This window comes from Natator depressus, chromosome 9 (genome assembly GCF_965152275.1).
Source record: "Natator depressus isolate rNatDep1 chromosome 9, rNatDep2.hap1, whole genome shotgun sequence".
Lineage (NCBI taxonomy): Eukaryota > Metazoa > Chordata > Testudines > Cheloniidae > Natator > Natator depressus.
Window position 1 is genome coordinate 23658714 of NC_134242.1, and position 23155 is coordinate 23681868.

The 23155-nt window shown below is 40.7% G+C and overlaps 2 protein-coding genes across 9 annotated transcripts in view; one reads left to right on the forward strand and one right to left on the reverse strand.

Moving 5' to 3' along the window:
• The window catches only part of VEPH1 (ventricular zone expressed PH domain containing 1), a 166205-nt gene that overhangs the window by 21893 nt on the left and 121157 nt on the right, over positions 1 to 23155 (forward strand). For 7 of the 8 annotated variants that reach the window (XR_012640961.1, XM_074963708.1, XM_074963710.1 and 4 more), the window contains exon 4: positions 3857 to 4031. Coding sequence is in view for 7 of the 8 variants with exons in the window: in XM_074963708.1 (XP_074819809.1) it covers positions 3857 to 4031 (175 nt within the window). In the remaining variant the exon portion in view is untranslated. Of the gene's footprint in view, positions 1 to 3856; positions 4032 to 5246; positions 5319 to 23155 lie in introns of those variants that run through there. The other variant, XM_074963713.1, reaches the window with a different exon arrangement.
• On the reverse strand, positions 13837 to 20199 carry PTX3 (pentraxin 3). Its single transcript, XM_074962936.1, has 3 exons — positions 19925 to 20199; positions 18943 to 19473; positions 13837 to 15068 (listed from the first exon to the last, which is right to left on the reverse strand). The coding sequence occupies exons 1-3, from the start codon at positions 20067 to 20069 to the stop codon at positions 14452 to 14454; spliced, it is 1293 nt and encodes a 430-aa protein (XP_074819037.1). The 5' UTR covers positions 20070 to 20199; the 3' UTR covers positions 13837 to 14451.

A 23155-nucleotide genomic window follows, 5' to 3' on the forward strand; every position in this document is an offset into this window, starting at 1 on the left:
TGGATCCCTCTGGCTGCCCCTATGTGCAGCAGCCGGAGGGGGGACATGCTGCGGCTTCCAGGAGCCGCGTGTGCAGCCTTCGACCCTGCTCTCTGGCTGACGCACTGGAGCAGGCCAACCCCAGACCCCGCTCTCCAGTGGGAGCTTGAGGGCTGGATTAAAATGGCTGGCAGGCTGGATGCGGCCCATGGGCCGTAGTTAGCCCACCCATTATAGGGCATTATGCAATCCACCCTCCATGTGTTTGCTGTATTCATTTTTTTAACATAAAAAAATCACTCAGAATCAATTAAAAAGAAATCAAAGCTGAGAACTTCTACAAACACATTTGATGCTTTTAGAATCACAGCTACACCATGTGTTACTTTACAGAAGAAAGAACAATTTGAGTTTTTATACAATCCATGAGGGACAGTTGGAAAAGTAATGAATATCTCACACCGGGATTGAATGTTACATGTTCTGTTGATATTAGCAGCAGTTAGGTCCCCAAGGTTTGCAAACTTTGCTACATTATATTATTGAAATCTGTTTTTCATTGTCACCTGCATATTTTCATAAGTGAACAGTCATGTACAGATATTTATTAGGAGCAGCTGAAACCTTACTCTCTGCTTCCATTTGAATTAATACATTTTCTCTGGCAGCTAAGTATTTTATCATCCTTATTAGAGACAGCTTCCCCTTCTGTTCTGTTTTCATAAAAGAGCTACATCCCAGCCAAAGAGCCAGATCATATCTGAAGTGAATGGTGTTGTGGGGGTGGAGATGGGTGTATAACCTGAAGGCAGAATTTGACAAACGCCTGTCCCAGTCATAAGTAATAAGGAATTATGTGGATTTAAACATGTTGCTGTGTAAAAACTCCATTAGTTTTAAGGACCTTTCTCAATATACACACTCTTTTGGCCAGATGCTGATGGTTCCAAAGGGTTGTCCCGGCACCTGGGAATGCTGGAGCAACATAGATACCCTGACCTCAGTCTTTTCCCCCTGGCCACAACTCTTACAAGAAAGGGGCAGTGTAGGAGTTGCTATGACACTCTATACTGCCTGAAGACTCCCCTAGCATAGGGAATCCTCATGTGGTCAGGTAAGCCTGGTTGAGGGCTGTTTTGAAGCACTTGAGCAACACAAAGCAGTCTTAAACTAGGGAATATGATTCATTGGGCCCAATCCTGTTCCCATTGGTGCTATCAGCAAAGGTCCAATTGACTTCACTGGAAGCAGAAATGGGCCAAATGGAAATATTTAGATGGAACCACAATATTTTTTTATCTGTTCACATGTATATTTTTTCACTCAAAGCTGCTCCAGACTGAATCATATTCAAATTTCTTTGGAGTGTATTTATTTTTGGTTTGTTACTGTGCTTGTGTAAGAGTTTAGCACAGTGGGGCCCTGATCACTGGTTGTGGTTCCTAGATGCTAGCAAACTAACAACACATAATTAATAATAATTTCAAAGACAGTCATGTACTACAGTGTCAGAAAGATGTTCAAATGTGAAGGGAGTTTAGAGAAAAGCCACAAAAATTAGAGGATGAAGGAATAATCAAGGGAAAAGTAAAAGAAAGTATGACTCAATTCAGTCCTCAGTTACTTGGACACAAGTCTGGTGGACCTCAGTGAGAGTTTATGTATGTGTACTCTAATGGAAAACATAATTTGACAGTAGATGTGTATAGCTTGGCTAAACATTTACCATAGGCTGTCCTTGGTGTTTTCAAACATTTAAAGATTGCTATATCTCTTGTTAGGATCAAATTCTAGGTACACATGCAACCCACAGTGACTTCATTTGAAGTTGTGCGCACTTTTTGGAAGACAGAGTTTGGCCTTAAAGGAGAAATAGCAAACTTGAAATACTTGTAGATGGTTTTTAACATCATGGATAGGAGTTATTTGTGAAGCGACTGGGGAAGGATACAAAGAAATTGTATGGAATTATAAAAGGAAAACAGAAGGGGAGTACTTGTGGCACCTTAGAGACTAACAAATTTATTAGAGCATAAGCTTTTGTGAGCTGCAGCTCACTTCATCGGATGCATACAGTGGAAATATAGTGGGGAGATTTTATATACACAGAGAACATGAGACAATGGGTGTTACCATACCAACTGTAACAAGAGTGATCAGGAAAGGTGAGCTATTATCAGCAGCAGAGCGGGGGGACCTTTTGTAGTAATAATCAAGGTGGGCCATTTCCAGCAGTTGACAAGAACAATAGGGGGAGAAAATAAACAGGGGGAAATAGTTTTACTTTGTGTAGTGACACATCCACTCCCAGTCGGATTATCAGAAAATAATTCCAGATGATAAACTGATTTAATTAAATCTGTGAAACAGTCTCTCAAGCCTACTTGTCAAGTGTCCTTCATTTCAAGGGATGTCATTCCAATCCCAAGGTTATCTATGCGCCTCCCCCCCCCCCCCGCCGCAATTGGTACCCTTTTACTTTTATTGTTGAAAATTACTTACCTCAAAAATAAAGACTTATGAAACTGGGGTTGCAGAAAGAGTCATTTACACAAAAGGAATAAATCCCACAGCATTTTTGGTCTCCTACAAGAATAATTTTGTATATCCCTGATTTAGGGGCTTTGCCACATATTGCAGCCCACATTTCTGGCTTGCCAGGTTGAGAAGCCTGCACCTAAAGGAACACATGGAAGCACAATTGCTTGGGGAAAAAAACAAGACAATATAATGTACTGTAAGTAACAATCCTGCATTGGCAGAAGGTTAGAGGAGAGGGACCGCCTAATAGGTCTTCTCTCTAATTCTGTTATTCTTTGGTTGGTGAGAATATTAACCATGACATTCTTATTGATGAGTGCACTGCAATGTCAATAATGTTCTTTAGCTCATTTGTGGTTTTTTGAATACGATCTGAGTCCTCTCCAAAGCAGTGTTCTCCTCTGAGTGCTTTCAAAACAAGAGATCCAGACTGCAAGCTCAATCATTCCAGTGTAAATCAGCTCCACTTGACTCAGTGAAGTGACTCTGGCTTTATATCAGCATAAATGATAGCAGGACTGGACCTAGATTACAAATATATACATTGTTTCACAACTGGATATTATAGCAATGGATGCTTATATTTTGGGGAATTTGGGATTTGTCACATGTCTATATGAAGGATTAGCCTTGAATTTAGCAGTTGGTGTCCAGAAACTAGTGCAGTTGCACCAGAGCAAACCCCTCATACAGATAAGAAAAGTCACGATTTGCACTGTTGAAGATTTACCCCTGCTTGAAATCAGGGTAATCTGCATCCCCACATATTGAAGCTTTCCTTATTTGCATGAGTATAGCTGCACTGATTACTGGCTACTGACTGATGAAATTGGGGCTAATTCCCAGTATAGACAAGGCTACAGTGTACAATGAAAGAATTGAGGTGATATGCCAGTGACTATATCACTTTTGGTACAATGAGCTAAATAATTCACCTATCAACAGCATATTATACTCTACCCTCCATTTATTTCTTCTTCTGCAGGATGAAATTACTCATTCCAGAATGGATAAAATACTGTATGTCACAGCTGTCAACATTCTAGTATCATTCTTATTATCAGTTACGTAGTATGTTTGTTACTCCAGTTGTTGAAGTAGGAAATAGGTACACTAGCACCTAGAGCTGCAGTAGTTTGACATTTCCCATCTTACTGTTTTCCCTCTTTAAAGCCTGACTTTAGTGGTGTTACCAAAGAGTAACCTTTCTCTATGTTTTATACAGTTGTTTTCTTGATCACCTGATTTCTGGTTTTCAAATTTTGTCAGCATTAAACTTGATTTTAATCCATTTTTTCAGCTGCTTATTTTTCAGTGCCCTCTCTTTTTTTCACAGAATTACAATCAACCTCCAATAATGGCTTTAGCTGTCCCCGTGGCAGTGAAATTTCTGCAGAGGGGTAACAAGGAACTGTGCAGAAACATGTCAAGTTACCTATCCCTGGCTGCAATTACCAAAGCAGATCTGCTGGCTGATCATACAGATGCAATTGTGAAAAGTGTCCTTCAAGGTATGAATATTTTGATCATTTTGCTATGAGACTTTAGGGCCCAATCCCGCAAACCCCCCACACATGGATTTATCAGGATCAGACGCTAATACTAGATTATATGAAGAGAAAGATTTCAAGTAAAGTATATAAAGGCTTACAGTATTTGATAAGCCTTATTGATTAGAAAGCTTTATGGTAGACTGTAAGATCTTTGGGGCAGGGATTATGTCATCCTATGTATGTGTATAGACAGTGCCTAGGCCAGTGGTTCCCAAACTTGTTCAGCCGCTTGTGCAGGAAAAGCTCCTCGTGGGCCAGGCCGGTTTGTTTACCTGCTGCGTCCGCAGGTTCGGCCAATCTTGGCTGCCAGCAGCCACGGGTTCGCTGCTCCAGGCCAATGGGAGCTGCTGGAAGCGGTACATCCCTCGGCCCGCGCCGCTTCCCACAGCTCTCATTGGCCTGGAGCAGCGAACTGTGGCCACTGGGAGCTGTGATTGGCCGAACATGCGGACGCAGCAAGTAAACAAACCGGCCTGGCCCACCAGGGGCTTTCCCTGCACAAGCGGTGGAACGAGTTTGGGAACCACTGGCCTAGGCCATTCACATGCAAATGGACTGCAAATAATAAACAGTAATATGAGACAACATTGTGCATATCAAGCCTTTAACCTTCTTGCTTATGGCAATGGCAAAATTCCACTGACTTCAGTGGGAGTGAGATCAGACCCGTTCTCTGAGAGTGTCTGAGGTAAATTTTTAAAGCATTGCAATGGAGTTTTATTCCCATACGTGCTATTGTCTTTAATAAGAATTCTGTGGCTAAATTTTTGAAATTTTACTCTGTGGGTTTAAATTATTATGGTAAAGAAGCAAAATAATATTCCATATTTTTAGAGGGTAATGCGATTTAGCTGAAAGAATTCTGTTTACAATAGGGCCTTATTTTCCAGATAAGGATGTTGCCAGCGAGTTACAATAGCTGGTCGAATTATTGTGGTGATGTTGTTCTAAAGATGATAGGTCTTAACCCAAGCATGTACATTCTGTATATATTAAAAATCTTTGGGATCCATTTATTTTATGGTATTATATGGAGAGAGAGCTAAGATGGATGGTAATTTATTCCTTAAACAGTTTGATACCAAATCATTAAGATACTTATAAATTGTGGTGAGAGTTTGCTCTTTCCTGCCTGCAGTTGGTAACCAGTACTGCCTTTCACCCATTTTACAGTGATGTTCATGAAACAACAGTGGGCCAGATCATCCCACAGAAATCTGTGAGCAGAAAGGGTCTTTGGGGACTGGTCTCCCCCTTTCCACGTGGAAGTACGGGTGCCCTCTCTCTGTCTCAGGACCCTAAGAGGGGTGTGAGCTGGTAGGTTGACAGACAGGTACACTATATTTATTGCTCTCCCTTTCTAGCCTGGTGTGGAATCCACTTAAAAATTAAAATGGCCTCAGAGTGTCTTAACTCTTCTGTGGAATCCATCTGTGCAGTGGAAGTTTCCCAATCCCCTCTCTTTAGAGAAGTGGTTGGTGAAGGAGTTCCGGTCAGCAGCACTACTCCATTGGATTCATACCAGGCTGCCAGGGAGCTGAAGCGGATGAGCAGGAGATCCCAGAGTCAATATGGATGGTCCTGGCCCCTAACAAATCTCAGAGATCCAAGGGTTTAGTGGGGTGAACCCTCTATTTCATATTACAGAATGGCAAACCCCGCCATCTTCCCCATAATGATCTGGTGAAAGTTTCACCCATTGTAGCATTACAGTTGTGGTTGGAGTAAGACTTTAAAAGACATTATTTCACAATAGGACAAAATGTTGTAAAAGAAATGAATTTACTGTTGTGTCAATGGCTATTTCTTTGTAATGTATTGCATTTCTGAGAAGCCCTAGCAGGCATAATTAGCACACGCATTAGCAAGTGTTGCCAGTGCAGGATTACAAGGTGCTTGTAACATGGTCCAGGGGAAAGTCAGCACGTTGAATTTTAAAGTTACTACTAAAATTAAACATGCTGCTGTTTATTGGCCTGTTTGAGATTAATATCTTTAAGCCATGTAACATTGCTGAGAAAATAAAATCCAGGGTGAAGAATATTATTGAATATTATTGACAAAAGAAATGTCTGTCTGGATCAGTAAAGCCAAGACTAGTGTCATTATCATATATTAAGATTTTAGCTTGTATGCTAACATTTGGGGAAGCAGTGTTATTAATAGGTTTAGAGTAGCAGCCGTGTTGGTCTGCAAAAAGAACAGGAGTACTTGTGGCACCTTAGAGGCTAACAAATTTATTAGAGCATAAGCTTTTGTGGGCTACAGCCCACTTCATCAGATACATAGTGTTATTAATAGTAAGAACCAAACTGGAACAAGAATTGATCCTTAAGATATAATCATAGATATAGGAAAATGTTGATATTTTTAAAAGGACACAATTGATTTAATGCCGCAATATGCTGACACCTGCTCTAGTTTTGCATTTATATTATTCCACCAGCAGATGTTGCTATGGTCATCAGAGATTAAAATTCCAAATTAAAAAAGGGAACTCTGAATTCTTGCATTTAACACACTTTTCCTAGTTATTTGTGTTTTCATCAATAGTATTTCAATCAGGAAAGGTCTGGATTTCAAAATGTTGCTAAGAACCATGATTTAAAACTAAGACAGTTTATTGCAGGGCGGGGGAAGGCTAATAAATATGGATGTGCAAAGATAAATGGACACAGAGGGTCTATTCTGTTCTCAGGTGGACTGAGGCAAATCCAGAGCTATCAGTGCAGTTGCACTAGTGAAACTGAGAACAGAATTTGGCTCAATGCCTGAAAGAGTTTGGGAGCTAATGGATTTATGGACATAGTAACTACAGTGGGGAAAATGTTAGGCTTCATGACTTATTTATATATTATTAGCCATGAAAAACTATTTAGGAAGAATGTTTAGCTAGAGTATTATGTTTAGAGATGACTCTAACAGACTAACTCCATTTCCAACACATGAATGTGCACAACCTGCACTCAACACTGATAAATAGACTGTGTGATAAGAAGTTTCATGACGGGGATGGGAGAGACAGAACCCTTCCTGCTTCCATGGAATAGCAGCAAAGCTGCCTCAGAGTCACTACTGCAGCTGCAGAGCCCCGTTACTGGTGCTTCTTATGGGGCAGTTTGGTCAGTTGATCCATGTTGTTGCAGATCCATGGGCCCTGACCTTGTCCCTCCCACCCCCAAGAGCTTCTTGGATGCTAGTGCGAAGAAAGCCGTGACAGGACACAGTTCATCAGTGTGCTACAGGCTCCCTAAATCCCATACTCCCACATGCACATGGCAGAATCACACTGGGTCTGCCACACCCAGAGTTTTCAACATCCATAGAGTATTTGCTGTATGGGATATTTGTTGTTTACTAGCCAGCATCATATTACATGTTCCATATGAAGAAGACATTAAAGAATGTTAAAGTTACAAAGGGAAGCACCGAAAGCTAGGAAACAACAAAGTTACCCACAGAGCCTTAACTCTGCCTCTTGTGTGATGAATTACAATACAGCCTTGGGTTACAGGATCACATACTATATTTTCTGCAGGAGTCTGCCTCATTCAGTGCACAGATTGCATGGTGAATGAGACGGGGCTGCACTGTGTATGCAGGTACTGTGAGGCATTCTACTTCAGGCTTGGCAGAGGGATTTCTGGCTCTCAAAAGGAGGAGGTTGGGGCAGTGAGGAAGGTACCATTTTACTCAGGGGAGGGAGAGGAAGAGAGCAGCATCTGGGAGGCAGATGGGTTTCCAGTTGGAGGTGGGGAAAATCTAAGGTATGAAAATGAGCATACAGGATTCATCTGCAGCAACGGAGCATTTCCAAGATTAAATCTGGTGTGGTAACAGGTGAAAGGCTACTCCAGAACCATGGCATGTCAGACTTAGTTAGGAACAGGGCATTGGGGAAGAGATTTTCTTGCAAATTATTTTTAACTGTTCTACTATATTAATGTATAATGTATATTTAATGGAATAAAATATACAGAGATGGGATTTGACAGAGTTGTTGGCTTTGCAAAGCTTACTGGAAGGTCTGGAGTTCTCGTCAATGTGGAGGTGCGTTCTCTGGTCCAGAGCAGATTATTTGGGATGACATTTGACCCAGGAATCTCATAGTTTGCTCCACAGCAAAGATTGTTTGTGAATTTTATTTAATCAATGTCTGTAGTGCAACTGACTGAACATTTTTAATGCAGATACATTGTGGTGGTGGTAGAAGTTGATCTCAAAGCAATTAGATTGTAGATAGAATAAGCCATGTGAGCAGAACACCTGTCCACTAGATCAGCAGTTCTCAGCCAGGGGTCCGTGGCCCACTTGGGTTCTGAGAGTCATTTCAGGGGGCCTACCAAGCTGGGCCACTCAGAGCCCTGAGCCCTGGTGCCCGAAGCTTGGAGTCCCAAGCACCAGCACTCTGTGGGGCAGAAGCCGCAAGCCCCAGCAGAAGCCATCCTGCAGGGCTGACACCTCCAGCCCTGCAGGGCTAAAGCACTGAGCCATCCCATTGATCCAAGGGGCAGAAGCACTGAGACCCTGCCCTGCAGGGCAAAACCTTTGAGCTTGCCATCCAATAGGACTCCTGAGCTGCACCCTGCGGGGCAGAAGCCCGTCACTCCCCCTGCAGCTGAAGCCCAGAGATGCCCACCGGTCATGGAGTTTTTATAGCATGTTGGGTGGGCTTTCAAAAGAAAAAGATTGAGAACCGCTGTACTAGATACCACAGTGTATGTGTGAGTGTACTAGGAGGCACAAAACTCCAAGATAAAAGGAAAATTACCTTGTCTGAAATCCATCTTATTGCTTTTGTGTTACTGCTAGGAGAAAGGAGAAAGGATCTGGCAGTTGCATAGTGTTCAGGAATTAGTATCGCAGTAATATGCAGAAATGGATACCAAAGCCTTTTTTCATCATGTGATCTAAAGAGTATGATTAATAGATAGAAAAATCAGTTCAGGGCAAGGAAGGTATGCATGACTCCAGTGACAAATAGTAATTGCTTTGAAGGAGGCTTTCTCTAAGGTTCACCGTAATTCTAATCTTACTTTTCATTGATACCAACATTTAATATAGAAGCTTCCTTGACAAATTCAGCTAATTACCTAGCATCGCTCTTCCATCACCCTCCACTTCCGCTCTGTGTCCTTCACCTGCTTCTCTGCCACTGTCAGAAGCCTTTCTTAGCTCTCTCCCTTCCTTGAGTCATGAGTCTGCTTCCCTCCCGCTGTATCCAACCTCTACCTTCATTCCCCTCTCATGGGGCTCATAGGCTTCAGTGGCTGTGCCGAGTCCACTCGTGAAAGTCATTGCCACAAAACATTATTGCAACAATGAGCTTAGTTGGATTCAAAAAGGATTTTGAACTTTATGCGAATAATAATTATATGCTTAGTCACACCATCAAGGGTTAAGAATCATGGGAAAGGGGGAGCCTATACAGGAAGGATGGGCTCCACCTAAACCAAAATGGGACCAGATTGCTGGCACTTAATATTAAAAATGTTGTAGGGCAGTTTTTAAACTAAGGGCTGGGGGAAAGCTGACAGGTGCTGAGGAGCACGTGGTTCAGACAGAGACATTCGTTAGGGGAGGATCTATTAATGGAGATTCTCTGTGTCCTAGTAAGGAGGAGAGGATGGAAGATGATAAAATACAGGTAGGGTCTGATGAGAAACAGTCAAATGAAAAAAAAGTCCCATTCAATTACATCATGTAATGGCAGACAGCAAAAAAGTGACAAGTTTTTAAAGTGCTTATATACCAAGGCTAGAAGTCTAGATAATAAGATGGGTGAACTCTTGTGCCTCATTTTAAATGAGGATATTGATATAATAGGCATCACAGAAACTTGGTGGAATGAGGATAATCAATGGGACATATTAATACCAGGGTACAAAATATATCGGAGGGACAGAATAGGTCATGCTGGTGGGGGAGTGGCACTATATGTGAAAGAAAGCATAGAATCAAATGAAGTAAAAATCTTAAATGAACCAAACTGTACCATAGAATCTCTATGGATAGTAATTCCATGCTCTAATCATAAGAATATAGCAGTAGGGATATATTACCAACCACATGATCAGGATGGTGATAGTGACTCTGAAATGTTCAGGAAGATTAGAGAGACTATTAAAATAAAAAAAACTCTATAATAATGTGGGATTTCAACTATTCCCATATAGACTGGGTACATGTCACCTCAGGACGGGATGCAGAGATAAAGTTTCTTGACACCTTAAATGACTACTTCTTGGAGCAGCTAGTCCCGGAACCCACAAGAGGAGAGGCAATTCTTGATTTAGTCCTAAGTGGAGCACAGGATCTGGTCCAAGAGGTGAATATAGCTGGACCGCTTGGTAATAGTGACCATAATATAATTAAATTTAACATCCCTATAGTGGGGGAAACACCACAGCAGCCCAACACTGTAGCATTTAATTTCAGAAAGGGAAACTACACAAAAATGAGGAGGTTAGTGAAATAGAAATTAAAAGGTACAGCGCCAAAAGTGAAATCCCTGCAATCTGCATGGAAAGTTTTTAAAGAGACCATAATAGAGGCTCAACTTAAATGTATATCCCCATTTAAAAAACATAGAGAACCAAAAAAGTGCCACCGTAGCTAAACAACAAAGTAAAAGAAGCAGTGAGAGGCAAAAATGCATCCTTTGAAAAGTGGAAATTAAATCCTAGTGAGGAAAATAGAAAGGAGCATGAACTCTGACAAATGAAATGTAAAAATATAATTAGGAAGGCCAAAAAAGAATTTGAAAAACAGCTAGCCAAAAACTCAAAAAGTAATAGCAAAATTTTTTTAAAGTACATCAGAAACAGGAAAACTGCTAAACAACCAGTTGGGCCGCTGGACGATCGAGATGCTAAAGGAGCACTCGAGGACGATAAAACCATTGTAGAGAAACTAAATGAATTCTTTGCATCAGTCTTCACGGCTGAGGATGTGAGGGAGATTTCCCAAGCCTGAGCCATTCTTTTTAGGTGACAGATCTGAGGAACTGTCCCAGACTAAGGTGTCATTAGAGGAGGTTTTGGAACAAAGTGATAAACTAAACAGTAATAAGTCACCAGGACCAGATGGTATTCACTCAAGAGTTCTGAAGGAACTTAAATGTGAAGTTGCAGAACTACTATCTGTAGTTCAGGAACTTAAATGTGAAGTTGCAGAACTACTATCTGTAGTCTGTAACCTATCATTTAAATCAGCTTCTGTACCAAATGACTGGAGGATAGCTAATGCGATGCCAATTTTTAAAAAGGGCTCCAGAGGTGATCCCGGCAATTACAGGCTGGTAAGCCTGACTTCAGTACCGGGAAAATTGATTGAAACAATAGTAAAGAACAAAATTGTCAGACACATAGATGAAGATAATTTGTTGGGGCAGATCATGCCTCACCAATCTACTAGAATTCTTTGAGGGGGTCAACAAGCATGTGGACAAGGAGGAGCCTGTGGATATAGTGTGCTTAGATTTTCAGAAAGCCTTTGGCAAGGTCCCTCACCAAAGGCTCTTAAGCAAAGTAAGCAGTCATGGGATAAGAGGGAAGGTCTGCTCATGGATCAGTAACTGGTTAAAAGACCAGGGAAAAGGGTAGGAATAAATAATCTGTTTCCAAAATGGAGAGCAGTAAATAGCGGTGTCCCCCAGGGATCTGTAATGTGGCTCGTGCTGTTCAACATATTCATAAATGATCTGGAAAAAGGGGTAAACAGTGAGGTGGCAAAGTTTTCAGACTATACTGAATTACTCAAGGTAGTTAAGTCCAAAGATGACTGCGAAGAGTAACAAAGTGATGTCACAAAACTGTGCGAGAAAGTGGCAGATGAAATTCAATGTTGATAAATGTGAAGTAATGCATATTGGAAAACATAATCCAAACTATACATACAAAATGATGGGGTCTAAATTACCTGCTGTCACTCCAGAAAAAAGTCTTGGAGTCATCATGGATAGTTCTCTGAAAACATTTGCTCAATGTGTAGCAGCAGTCAAAAAAGCTAACAGAATGTTAGGAGCCATTAGGAAAGGGATAGATAATAAGACAGTAGATATCATAATGCCACTATATAAATCCATGGTGTGCCTACATCTTGAATAATATGTTCAGTTCAGGTTGACCCAAGTCCAAAAAGATATATTAGAAATGGAAAAGGTACAAGAGAAAGGCAATAAAAATGATTTAAAGGTATGGAACAGCTTCCATCTGAGGAGAGATTGAAAAGACTAGGACGATTCAGGCTGGAAAAGAGACAACCAAGGGGGAAGTCTATAAAATCATAAATGGTGTGGAGAAAGTTAATAAGGAAGTGTTATCTACCCCTTCACAAAGCATAAGAACCAGGCGTCACCCAATGAAGTTAATAGGCAGCAAGTTTAAAACAAGCAAAAGAAAGTATTTCATCACACAATGCACAGTCAATCTGTGGAACTCTGCCAGGGGATTTTGCGAAGGCCAAAACTATAACTGGATTACAAAAAGAATTAGAGGATAGGTCCAGGAATAGCTATTAGCTAAGATGGTCAGTGATGCAAGCCCATGCTCTGGGTGTCCCTAAGTCTCTGACTGCCAGATGTTGGGACTGGACGATAGTATGGATCACCTGATGATTGCCCCTTTCTGTTCATTCCCTTTGAAGCATCTGGCACTGGCCACTTTTGAAAGACAGGATATGGGTCTATGGACCATTGGTCTGGCCTAGTATGGTCATTCTCATGTGCGTTTCGTGGGTTCAGGTACAAACTTGTAACACTCTCAGTTCATGACTTTTTGAACAAACCTAGACAGTTTCATATAGACCTGGGTCAGTTTGTATTTACCTTGAAACCATGAGAAACTCCTACTCTTTCCCATTGTTTCATCAAAAAACTGGCTGCGATTTCATTGTTCACACTGAGTTTTGCTTTGAGTTTTGGGTACAATCACATGTGGTTCTCAAAGCGAAACTTGGGGAGAAAACCCAGGTGGATCACAACTAAAGACAAGTTTCTCTGTGAACCCAAACTGCCTTATTTCCCACAGTAATATGTAAATTGAGTAATAAATTATGGTTTGATCCTGAGATGTGCCAAGCACCTTCTGTTCCCATTGGATCTAATCCTGAGGTCCTTATGAAGCTGTTAGTCAATCCTCACTAATGCAAAACTTCTGTTGGTTTCAGTGGAGTCAGTTACTTTGGATTTCTAACTGAATTTTGACCTTGTGTAAACACTTCCGGAATAGGCGCCTTGACTTCAGTGTGAATGTTGGGTGTTAACAATGGCAGCATTGGGCATATGGTGGTCATCTTTTTTAGGGATTTCTCCAGACTGGACACCCCCTTTTCTGGGGGAAGCTATACAAGGACAACTTCATCTGGACACAGATTTTGTGGGGATCTGCCCCTTTAAGGACACCTTGGTCTCCTGTGAAGGGCAACTTGGTTGTCCATCCCCTTGGTTGCCTTCAGGGAAGGGATACCTAACCTGGGCAAATGTTTAGCATTAAGTCCCTGGGTACTCATCACCCCTCAGGTCCGTCAGTGTCAGGCCCTTTGTGTGAGATGCTGATATTTGTACGCTCTTTTACATAGTGAATAAAAACAAATCTTTTGATGAGAAAACCAGAATACAATGTTGTATTACTGTCAGCGTTCATCCTTGTGAGAAATTGTAGGCAGTATCAGTTTGATAAAGTATTTTATTTACAAGACAACTTTACAAAAATAATTTCAATAAAATTATTACAAAATTCATTTACAATATAATACAGCTGCATCTTCTCAAAGGGTAACACTGGATTATTATGGGGAATACTATGTCTAGGCATATGTTAGGTCAATCCATAGCATAAGTAATGTTTTGAACAAGGCACTACTTTATGATAGTGTACATACCAGTAACAAAGAGTAATAAAAAACAAACATTACTTTATAAGTCTCAGATGGTTCATCTGTAAGAGTGGCATTAGCAATATGAAAGCAACAAATGGGGAACCCCAGAAAATGCGACCGTCTTATGTTAGTTCTATAAAAGCAGTTCCAGCCATTTGTTTGCATGTGTTTAGTTTAGCAATGAATGCAAGAGCCAAATTCTGCTCTCAAGTGTCTACAAATAGCTCTCATTGGCTATGAATCTGAAAACACAGCTGGAGAGATAGCAGTTTATCTATATTTAAGAACAGCATTTCCAATATCATTCTCTGACGTGTTTTTTCAGTGTTTGGCCAAGACAGCAGACAGATCAAATCCAATCTCTACAATACTTCATTTGTAAGCTAAAATATTATTTTTTCTTGAGGTTTATTTAAGAATTTAGACACTCAGGGCTGTAGGGCTCTGTGTGTTTGTACTATTGGTTCATTCTTTGGTTCAGGATCTAGTTTCTCAGTATTTAGGAAACATATTGAGCTCCTCCATGTGGCAGAATCTCTGTAACTCCCCACCCAACAACATTGCCCCTGATATTACATGAATCTTCTGCTCTAGGCCGTGCTGTTATCTCTTCATTGCTGAGAACTCTATCCCAGATATTAAAGCCAGTCAGTTTTCCCGAAAAGGCTAAAGTTTCATCAAAACCACCTCCAACACAGCAACCATTCTTTTCTTGGCCTACCTGCAAAATTCCTCCATCTGGAATTATATAAGCCTCTGCTGTTTCTGAGGTGGTAGCGACAAGCTCCCCATTTGCCCACAATGATATGGTCCCATTGTCTGAGCTCCAAGTGCCACAAAAGTGAGCCCATTGTCCAGGAGAAATTGTGTTTGGGGCAATTAACTTGTTCTGGTCACTACCTACAGCAAGTACCGCAGAGTCATGGCTGAGATAGAATTGAATTTCATATGGATTTCTCTTTGTGCCATAGGAGAATATGATCGTTTTGTCCAGCACCTCAGTCACTTTGACCCAAATGCAGGCAGTAAAGGATTGGAGCATCATGTCAACAGTTGGGTGAACACTCCCAAAGATCTTTTTGGAACGCATTGGGAATAAAATTGCAGTTTCACACCCTGGGGAAAAAAAAACAGAATTAGAAGTATTATTCTACCCCAGCTAATTTCAGTAAAAGGTGAAGTATTTGTACATTCACAGTTTGGATTCTTGACATAAATTTACCTCTTTAGGCTGGGATTTCCAAAGGGAGTCGGGCGCCTTTGAAAATCCCGATACCATACAGTATGTTGTAGGAATAGATGATAGAATGAATGCATTGAACATTTTATTGCCATGGGGTTGCTTGGATTAGACAGGTCTTCCAAAAGAAGTGGCTATAAAAAATTTACAGCATCCCTGGCCCATGACATACTTTGTTTATGACACGTTTTGTTTCATGTGTGTCCTTTTTTAGTCTCCGTATTCTTTTCTCCTTAGAATCATAGGAATTGAAGGGACATCAGGAGGTCATCTAGTCCAGTCCCCTGCACTCATGGCAGGACTAAGTATTATCTAGACCATTCCTGACAGGTGTTTGTCTAACCTGCTCTTAAAAATCTCCAATGATAGAGATTCCACAACCTCCCAAGGCAATTTATTCCAGTGCCTCAGTGTTCTTTTCTCCTTAGGAATACATTGTCATGGAAACAGTAATGCTGTTGGCATGGGAGAAACTCAGTGGCCTCTACAGGTTCATCTTAAAGTTAGAATGGCTGGAAATTTCTTCCATAGTTGTGAAACCCAGGCATTGGATAGTCACGATCACATACTATATGCATTATAAAGAGCAATACAGTCTATTACCATATTAGATAATGGCTACAATTTTGGAAAGTACCTAAGTGACATACTAGCCTACACCCCACTGACTTTCAAGAGACTTAGGCTTATAAGAGCTAAGTCACTTCTGAAAATTGGACCTGCGCTCCTATATCATTTAGATGCTTTTGAAAATTTTCCCATGTTCTGAATATGATATACTATGAAGACATTATGAGTCAGATAAACACAATTATAAGTGAAAACATACTGTAGTTTATTACTTAATATTTTTGCATAAAAGTGTATCCTGAAAGGAGTGGAAACAAAGAGGCCTACCATGCAGATTCTGAACACAGTTATACCAGTGTAAATCCAGAGCAACTCCACTGACACCAGAGGAGTTATTCTAGATTTACACTAATATAATTGTGAACAGAATCTGGCACACAGTACATTACAAGAACAACATTTCACTTACTCAGACTAGATTCAAATCCTGATTAGTTCCCAAGCTCAGTGTGCTCATCCCAGTCCCTTGTGAGTTTCTATCCACACCATAATATTTTCACACAATTTGTCACAGGTGGTGTTCTCTGCTGGAGTGGACTGGGGCAACAGGTGTTGAAAGACAGGCATGTGTGGGGACCATTGACAGAGGCATGCAGAGAAACTTCCAAAACTGCCTGCCTGCTCCGAACTTTGCTTTAATTCTTTTAGTCATTAACTTTCAACTGCACTAAATTGGGCCCCCAAAATCAGTTAATATAAAATAAACTGAAAAGATCCATTTTTTAAGAAGCTCTTCTCCCATTTCCAGTCAGTGATGATCAGTATGTTGATAACAAAAATTAGATTAGTGATGGCCAGTAACAGAAATCCATTCAAGAAAGAAAAGTAACTAATGATAATAAAGGCATATTTGACATTCTTGATACTGTTGTCTAGTTAATATATGATACATTAATATTCCAGTTGACTTAAGGTAAAAGAGGCCCCTTCTACAATTAAGCTGACTCATTTCCTGTTTAAACAAGCGATAGAAGCTAAAATGTCTAAAATATGTCTTAAAATCTTTGCTTTAATGAATGAAGGACTCTTTCTGCCTTCCAGGATTAGACTGCTGCATTATTTCATATGCTGGTTTCTTTGAACTTTCAGCACAATAATTTTTTTTCATTGGCTTTTTTTCAGGGGGCATATGGTGGGGAGGTAACTGTGGATAGACACTACTTAAAAATATTAGGAATACTATCTTGAAACAGCTTTTTAATGAGCAGACTTTCTGGCTTTATTATCGAGGGCTAAACAAAATTAAAACCAGCTTCATAGAAGAACAACAAAAGTGTGGTTAGAAAATCCCTCAAGAGTAGGTCTGGCAATAATTCAAGATGTGAGAAATCAAAACCAGTTGCTGAAAAGTCTCTTGGAAAAGATCTCCAGAGAGACCTACGGAGTATTTCTATATTTAATTACTATTTTATATCATATTATATCATATTATATCATAGGATTTTTTCTGTAAAAACATATAGAGAAGAGTCTGCCTCAATTACACAGATGTAATTCAGGAGTAATTCCAATGAAGTCAATGGAGTTATTATGGATTTACACCAATGGAACTGAGTTTGGAATGTGATTGTTAGATGCTAGTCAGAATACATATTGCTCTGTGGTTGGTACAAATATGCAAAAATGAAAACTGACTGAGAGGTTTCACTTTTGTTTCATAGTATGAGTTTGGCATATTGTGGGATAGACTTGAATAATGCTGAACCATCATGTTAATTCTGAAAAAGACAACATTTTTGTGCAAGCAAAAGGAAAATATTGCTGGTTGTATTCTTTCAGTGTAATCCTTGCCCCTGTCACCCTCCCCTCCCCGACATATATTAATATGACACTATATACTATTTTTTCCCTGCTTCTGCTTACAAAGCTATTCTAAATTAAAGCTGAATTCATGGTCTACCATCATAGGATACATTTTGTTCAAGGTTATAAAATGCCTTAATATTATTTTAATAGGTTCAGGTGTGAATTACTCTTTGCATTTATGGCTACATTTTCAAAGCTGTAAGAGGTGTGCCTGCAAAAGTTACTTACTTTTGTAGAAATTCACATTGCAGCATTACTGTATATTCACTAGCACAAACTGTGTAACTGCACACCACACTTCCCACATGCACACACAAATATGGGGTTTTGTGATTCCAATGTGCATGCATTTTTGTACCATGCTCCTTTTGTCCTTGTTGGAAAATTTGGCCCATAAAATCATTATATTGGTAATATTTATAACAGGTGGAATTATAGATATTCAACAGATTGAGCTTTATATTTGAAAGAGTTGTGGTATGTTGGTAGTAATTTTTCACACACCTCTTTAGTTATTAATATATAGGGGGTCTATTCTTCCATCCCTACATTTCTCTAATTATTTCAGTCAGGTACCATACAGTGGTGTATGGAAAGCCTGGAACACAGGATTTGAAATACTAGCTCAGTCCACATGGTCCATCTAGCATGGTATCCAGACCTTAACTGCCATCACTACATCATACTTCAAAAGAAGGAAAAAACCCTATATACAAGATACATGGGGAAAGCTGTTCCTTCCTGACCCACCATGGGTGATCAGTGTTTGCCCAGAAGCATGACATTTGATTAGATGTTGCCCATTGACACTGTCCATGTGCTTTCAGGTCTACATCTGCTCCAATTCACAGCTAGAATTGGTGAGAAGGATGTAGCAGCTGGGTTAGAAAAAGTAAAGATTGGCAGTATATGGAGCGAATGAAAGCTTTCTGTGAACTAAGGTGGAAATCTGGAGCTGGGAAGGTGAAGGGCAAGAAAACATCAAGATTTAACAAGTTAGTCTATTAAAATATGTCCATTGCTCGTTGGTCACAGCCTTAGTCTGGAAGCCTCTCCTAGCCTCAGCATCACAGTTGACTTACTCTAATAATAACTTTGACTAGATTCTTCTTTGGTCCCCAAATCTGAAAAGCCGGCCAGCTTTTTTTTATGGAGAGCTTAGTGGGTTTCCCCACTGCACACACATCTTGTTTCCAACTGTCTCTTTACGGTCATGCCCTGATGTAGGAATGTTTAGCTGAGGTATTGAATATTGCTGTTCTGGACAGGGTATTAAAAGAGAATTCTGAGAAATGCTACCTGGCATAGACTTACCAGCTGGCAGTAAGTGCTGAGCTGCCCACTTTTGCGATCCTTTTAGCTCAGCTCTTGTTTTCTGTAGTTCTTCCCTCAGAGAGTTCAAAATGAAATTGTCCCCTCTGCCCATGTAACTGGATTTATCTTGTGGCTGAAAACCTGTCTCCACTTTAGCTGTCCTCTGCCAAACACTCTCCAGCTGGGTGAGTCTGTTAGACACGTTGAGGCTCAGCTGCAGAAGCTCTTCAAGAATCTTTCTTTGCTCAGATTCATGAAGCGTCTTGGACTCCTGAATATGATCTCTGTTCCTCATCAGTGTTTGGTCCACCTGTGATAAGACTCGGGAGGTGACTTTCTCAATGGTGGTGGTGCACGTGCCAGCAAAATTAGCCACAAACTGGATCATTTCTGCTCGTAGAGTTTGCAGTTCCACCTTAAGGATTTCATCAATGGACTGAAGCAACATGTTCTCTTTCATCTGTGAGTTCTCAAGCATGATGAAGAGTTTGTCCCATTTCGTGTGCTCTCGCTGACAGTCACATGAAATAGCTGAAGTACAAGACACAGATGTTAATATTTCTCTTCATTCATTTTTTTCAAACAAAGGAGTTATTTAATAAAATCTCTCTTCATTTGTTGCCTATGCTCTCTAAACCACCAGTGCTTTCCCTATGAATTAAAACAGAAGACAAGGCAATGTGTAATTTAGCTGTTCTAAGAATCAGAGCAACATTTCCAACATTTCTTTTAGAAGGGAGAACTGGAAAATAAGGAGTATAGAGAGATTTTGCAGGGACATGCTAAAGTATTTGCATTGTTTGTCTGTGTTAAATAATCTGCTTTTACAAAGCACTTTCATTTTGTTTGAAAAATGGTATGTTAGCAATAACTGTTAGAAGAACTAAGTAACAAAGAAAGTGATTTAAATAGCTTATCTTTGGTTTTTATAGAAACTGCTATCTTGTGTTTAATAACACAAAAATAGTTTAAATCCACTTACTTTCTTCAGTAGCAGGAACTATACTTTCTATTTCATTCTCGAAATTCAGGTACATGAGATCATAGTCCTCATTGTTCAGAGCAGAGGAGGAAGACCAGAAAGCACAAAGTAGAATTGTCAAAGAAAGCATTTCTTGAAACAGCATACTCCAGCTGTTTCCTAAAAGTCTCTGAGTCCTCTGGAGCTAAAGGTATCTCAGAATTGAGCAGAGACAAGACTATTGGAGTCTGATACAGAAAGCCCTTAATAAATACTCCTGGAGTTCCTGATCTTGAATGAATGAGTAATGCTAGTGCCACAGCTGTAATAAGAGTGCTTCTGACTTTTATTTTTTTTGGATAGGAGTAGGGGGAGGCGTGCAAGTTGCACAATCTTGAGCCTTAAATGTTTACAATGTGGGTGGATTAACGAGAGGAGGGGAAAGAATGGGGAAAACTGCTCTTGCAACTGTGACTTTTCCTTTGAGACCAGACTTCTGTAACATGAAGTGGTAGCATTGACAGAAGAGAACAAGGGGAACTAAATCACTGTGAATTTGATGGATACAAGCAGGATAAGCATTTTACTATCTTGTGCTATTTTACATCCCTTTTGTAATGGAAGGAGTTCTGTACCCTACCTATTTACAAATTCCTTTTAAAGTTAAGCTCTGTGGTCATGGAAGGATTGGAAGAAAAATTAAAATAGCTGGAATTGTTTTAGATAGAAATGTGTTGTAACGTCACTACAAATATTTTATTTCAGAAGTAACTTTAGCTTAGCAGCTGCATGATTGGACTATTTATGCTAAAAGACAATACCAACATTTTTCCATTAACTTGAAAAACCCCAAGAGGATTACTCTTGGATTAGCTATTCATCCAGTGCTTAGATATTACTGTTGCTTACTATTAGGTGCTATATGAAACTTTTGGTAGATAGGTTACCTTCGTCTGTCTAAAACTACTCAGTTACACTTTGCAAAGTGTTTGAACCATTTATTGTTTCAGTGTCCTCCCTTCAAGTCAAGTTCAATGGTAACATAATGATGGTGTAAGTGGCACATTGGGTATAAATTACTTAGAGAATGGTTATAAATGATCGTATGTGGTAAAAGAGCATAACTTGCATCAATTTGGCATTCCACGGTTATGCAAAATGGGTATCACTTTCATGCCCATGGGTTACGGAAGGGTAGCAGAAAAAGCAACAGAAGGATGCAAGATAAAGTAATCATTGTTCCTAGCCTAGCTTCCAACCTATTTTATTTTAACATCCTTGTCTTACCTTGAAGGAGTCTCTTTCTGACAAAGCAACATCACTATCTATATATACCGAAACTGTCAAATTCACAATCAGTCTGATCCCTTAATAGCCCTGGCTGCATGGAATATCAGTCCTGCCCAAACATTTCTCAGTTTTGAATGGTCTATCCCACCAGCAGACAGAGGCCTCAGAAGAAGAGCAATGTGCTAATAGTGAGAGTTAATGGAAAGTATCTTATGTGAGAGGCCTGTGTTTTATGGAATGGAAGGACATGAGTTTTGTTTCCAATGCCTTATTCATATGGTTAACCAATGACTGTGATATCTGTCTGTTTATGTACTGTATGAAGTTAAGTATTACTATCCACTGGTGTCTGGCTATTGGTTATTATTTCTGTGAACCTTTTGGTAATCTTCAGCAATCATAAGAAAAAAGATCCATCTTAGCTGAGGAGAATACATTGGGCAGACCCTGCTATATAATGAAGGTATTTATTCTTGGGCAGGCACTGAGTGAAATGCTGCTCTTCACTAAAACTTGATTCAGCAGCAAGAGAGAGAGAACTATGTGGCAGCTCAGCACTCTGTGGGTCCTGTTCTGCAATGAGTCTCTGATAACAGTGTCCATTGACATCAATGGGAGTTCTGCATGTGGAACAAAGGCAATATGTAACCCTGTACCTGTAAGCAAATCGCTGGGCATTCTTTGTCATTACATTACACTTTTCATAAGTACCAGAAATGCCACTCACCCACATCAATGGACAGGGAAAATTGATGGGGCCAGCAGTGAACGGGGGACAGTCCCAGCGGCAAGTGCAAGAGACTTTCACCAAGAGACAAAGACGCTTCTCCCCTAGGAGTCCAGCTGGGGGTGATGGGTGCTGATTGGTCAGCATTCTCCACCTCCCAGGATTTAGCTCAGTGCAGGAGCCATATGGAGCCTCTTTCAGCTCTGTTCCAGCAGCCTACCTTACCCACTTGAACTAGGAATGGGAACCCAGCCTGACAGATTCTATGGTCTAGCTGATAACCTGTTCAGAGGGTCAGGAAGGAATTTTTTCTTCCATGGGCCAATTGGCAGAGGACCAGGGAGCTTTTTGCCTTCCTCACAGAACATGCAAGCCACAGTGGATTAAGTAAGAATGTGCAGGGTTCCTAATTTAGGGATTGGGATGGTTGTGTTGATTTGTTGCAACTTGTGGCCAGTTACCAGTGTGTTTAGCAGAATAAAATGAAGCGTTCCCAGAGGTAAAAGACCTGGGATTTTGGTGATGGGCCTTGGGCTTGTGTTAGTAGGGTGAGACCTTGTGCATTTTGCAGGCCGAGGTCAGACCTTGTGGCTGTTGTTGGCCCAGGTCCCCACCCTGCTGTACCCTCTGTCCCCCTCGTGGAGGGGAGGGCTCGGAGAACTGAGTCCTGGGGGATAAGCTAAGGAGAGCCTACCCCACGTTCTGGCTTCTGTGGTAAGGAACCTTGTAATCTGGTTCTGGGGTTATATGGTGAGGAGCCCTGTAAACCCTCCCCACTGGAACCAATTAAATGCCTGGTATAGGAGAGTATGAGTGATGGGAGGGTAGCTCCCCTCCCTTGTGTTAAAGTTTAATAAAAGTTGCAGCTTGCTGCTTAATTCTATGCTGTGTCAACATCAAGACTCTGTGTCTCTCTCCCCATCTCTCACTGTGAGCATATGCAATGCCTAATTCAAGAGGGCCCTGATCTCAGTTGGCACCTTTGGGAGCTATCATAATTAAGGATACGATCTGTCATGGAGGTCACAGACCTCCATGATTTCTTCTGGGACAGAGCCAGAGCAGCAGCTGCCAGAACAGCTGACTTGTGGCCAGTGGTCAGTCCTAGGACCTCCAGAACAGGTGGCCACCAGTCAGCCCTGGGGCCGTCAGAGCAGTGGCCAGCCCTGGAGCAGCAGTCCCCAGAACAGCTGACTGGCGGTCAGCCCCGAGGCCACTGAACAGCTGACTGGGGG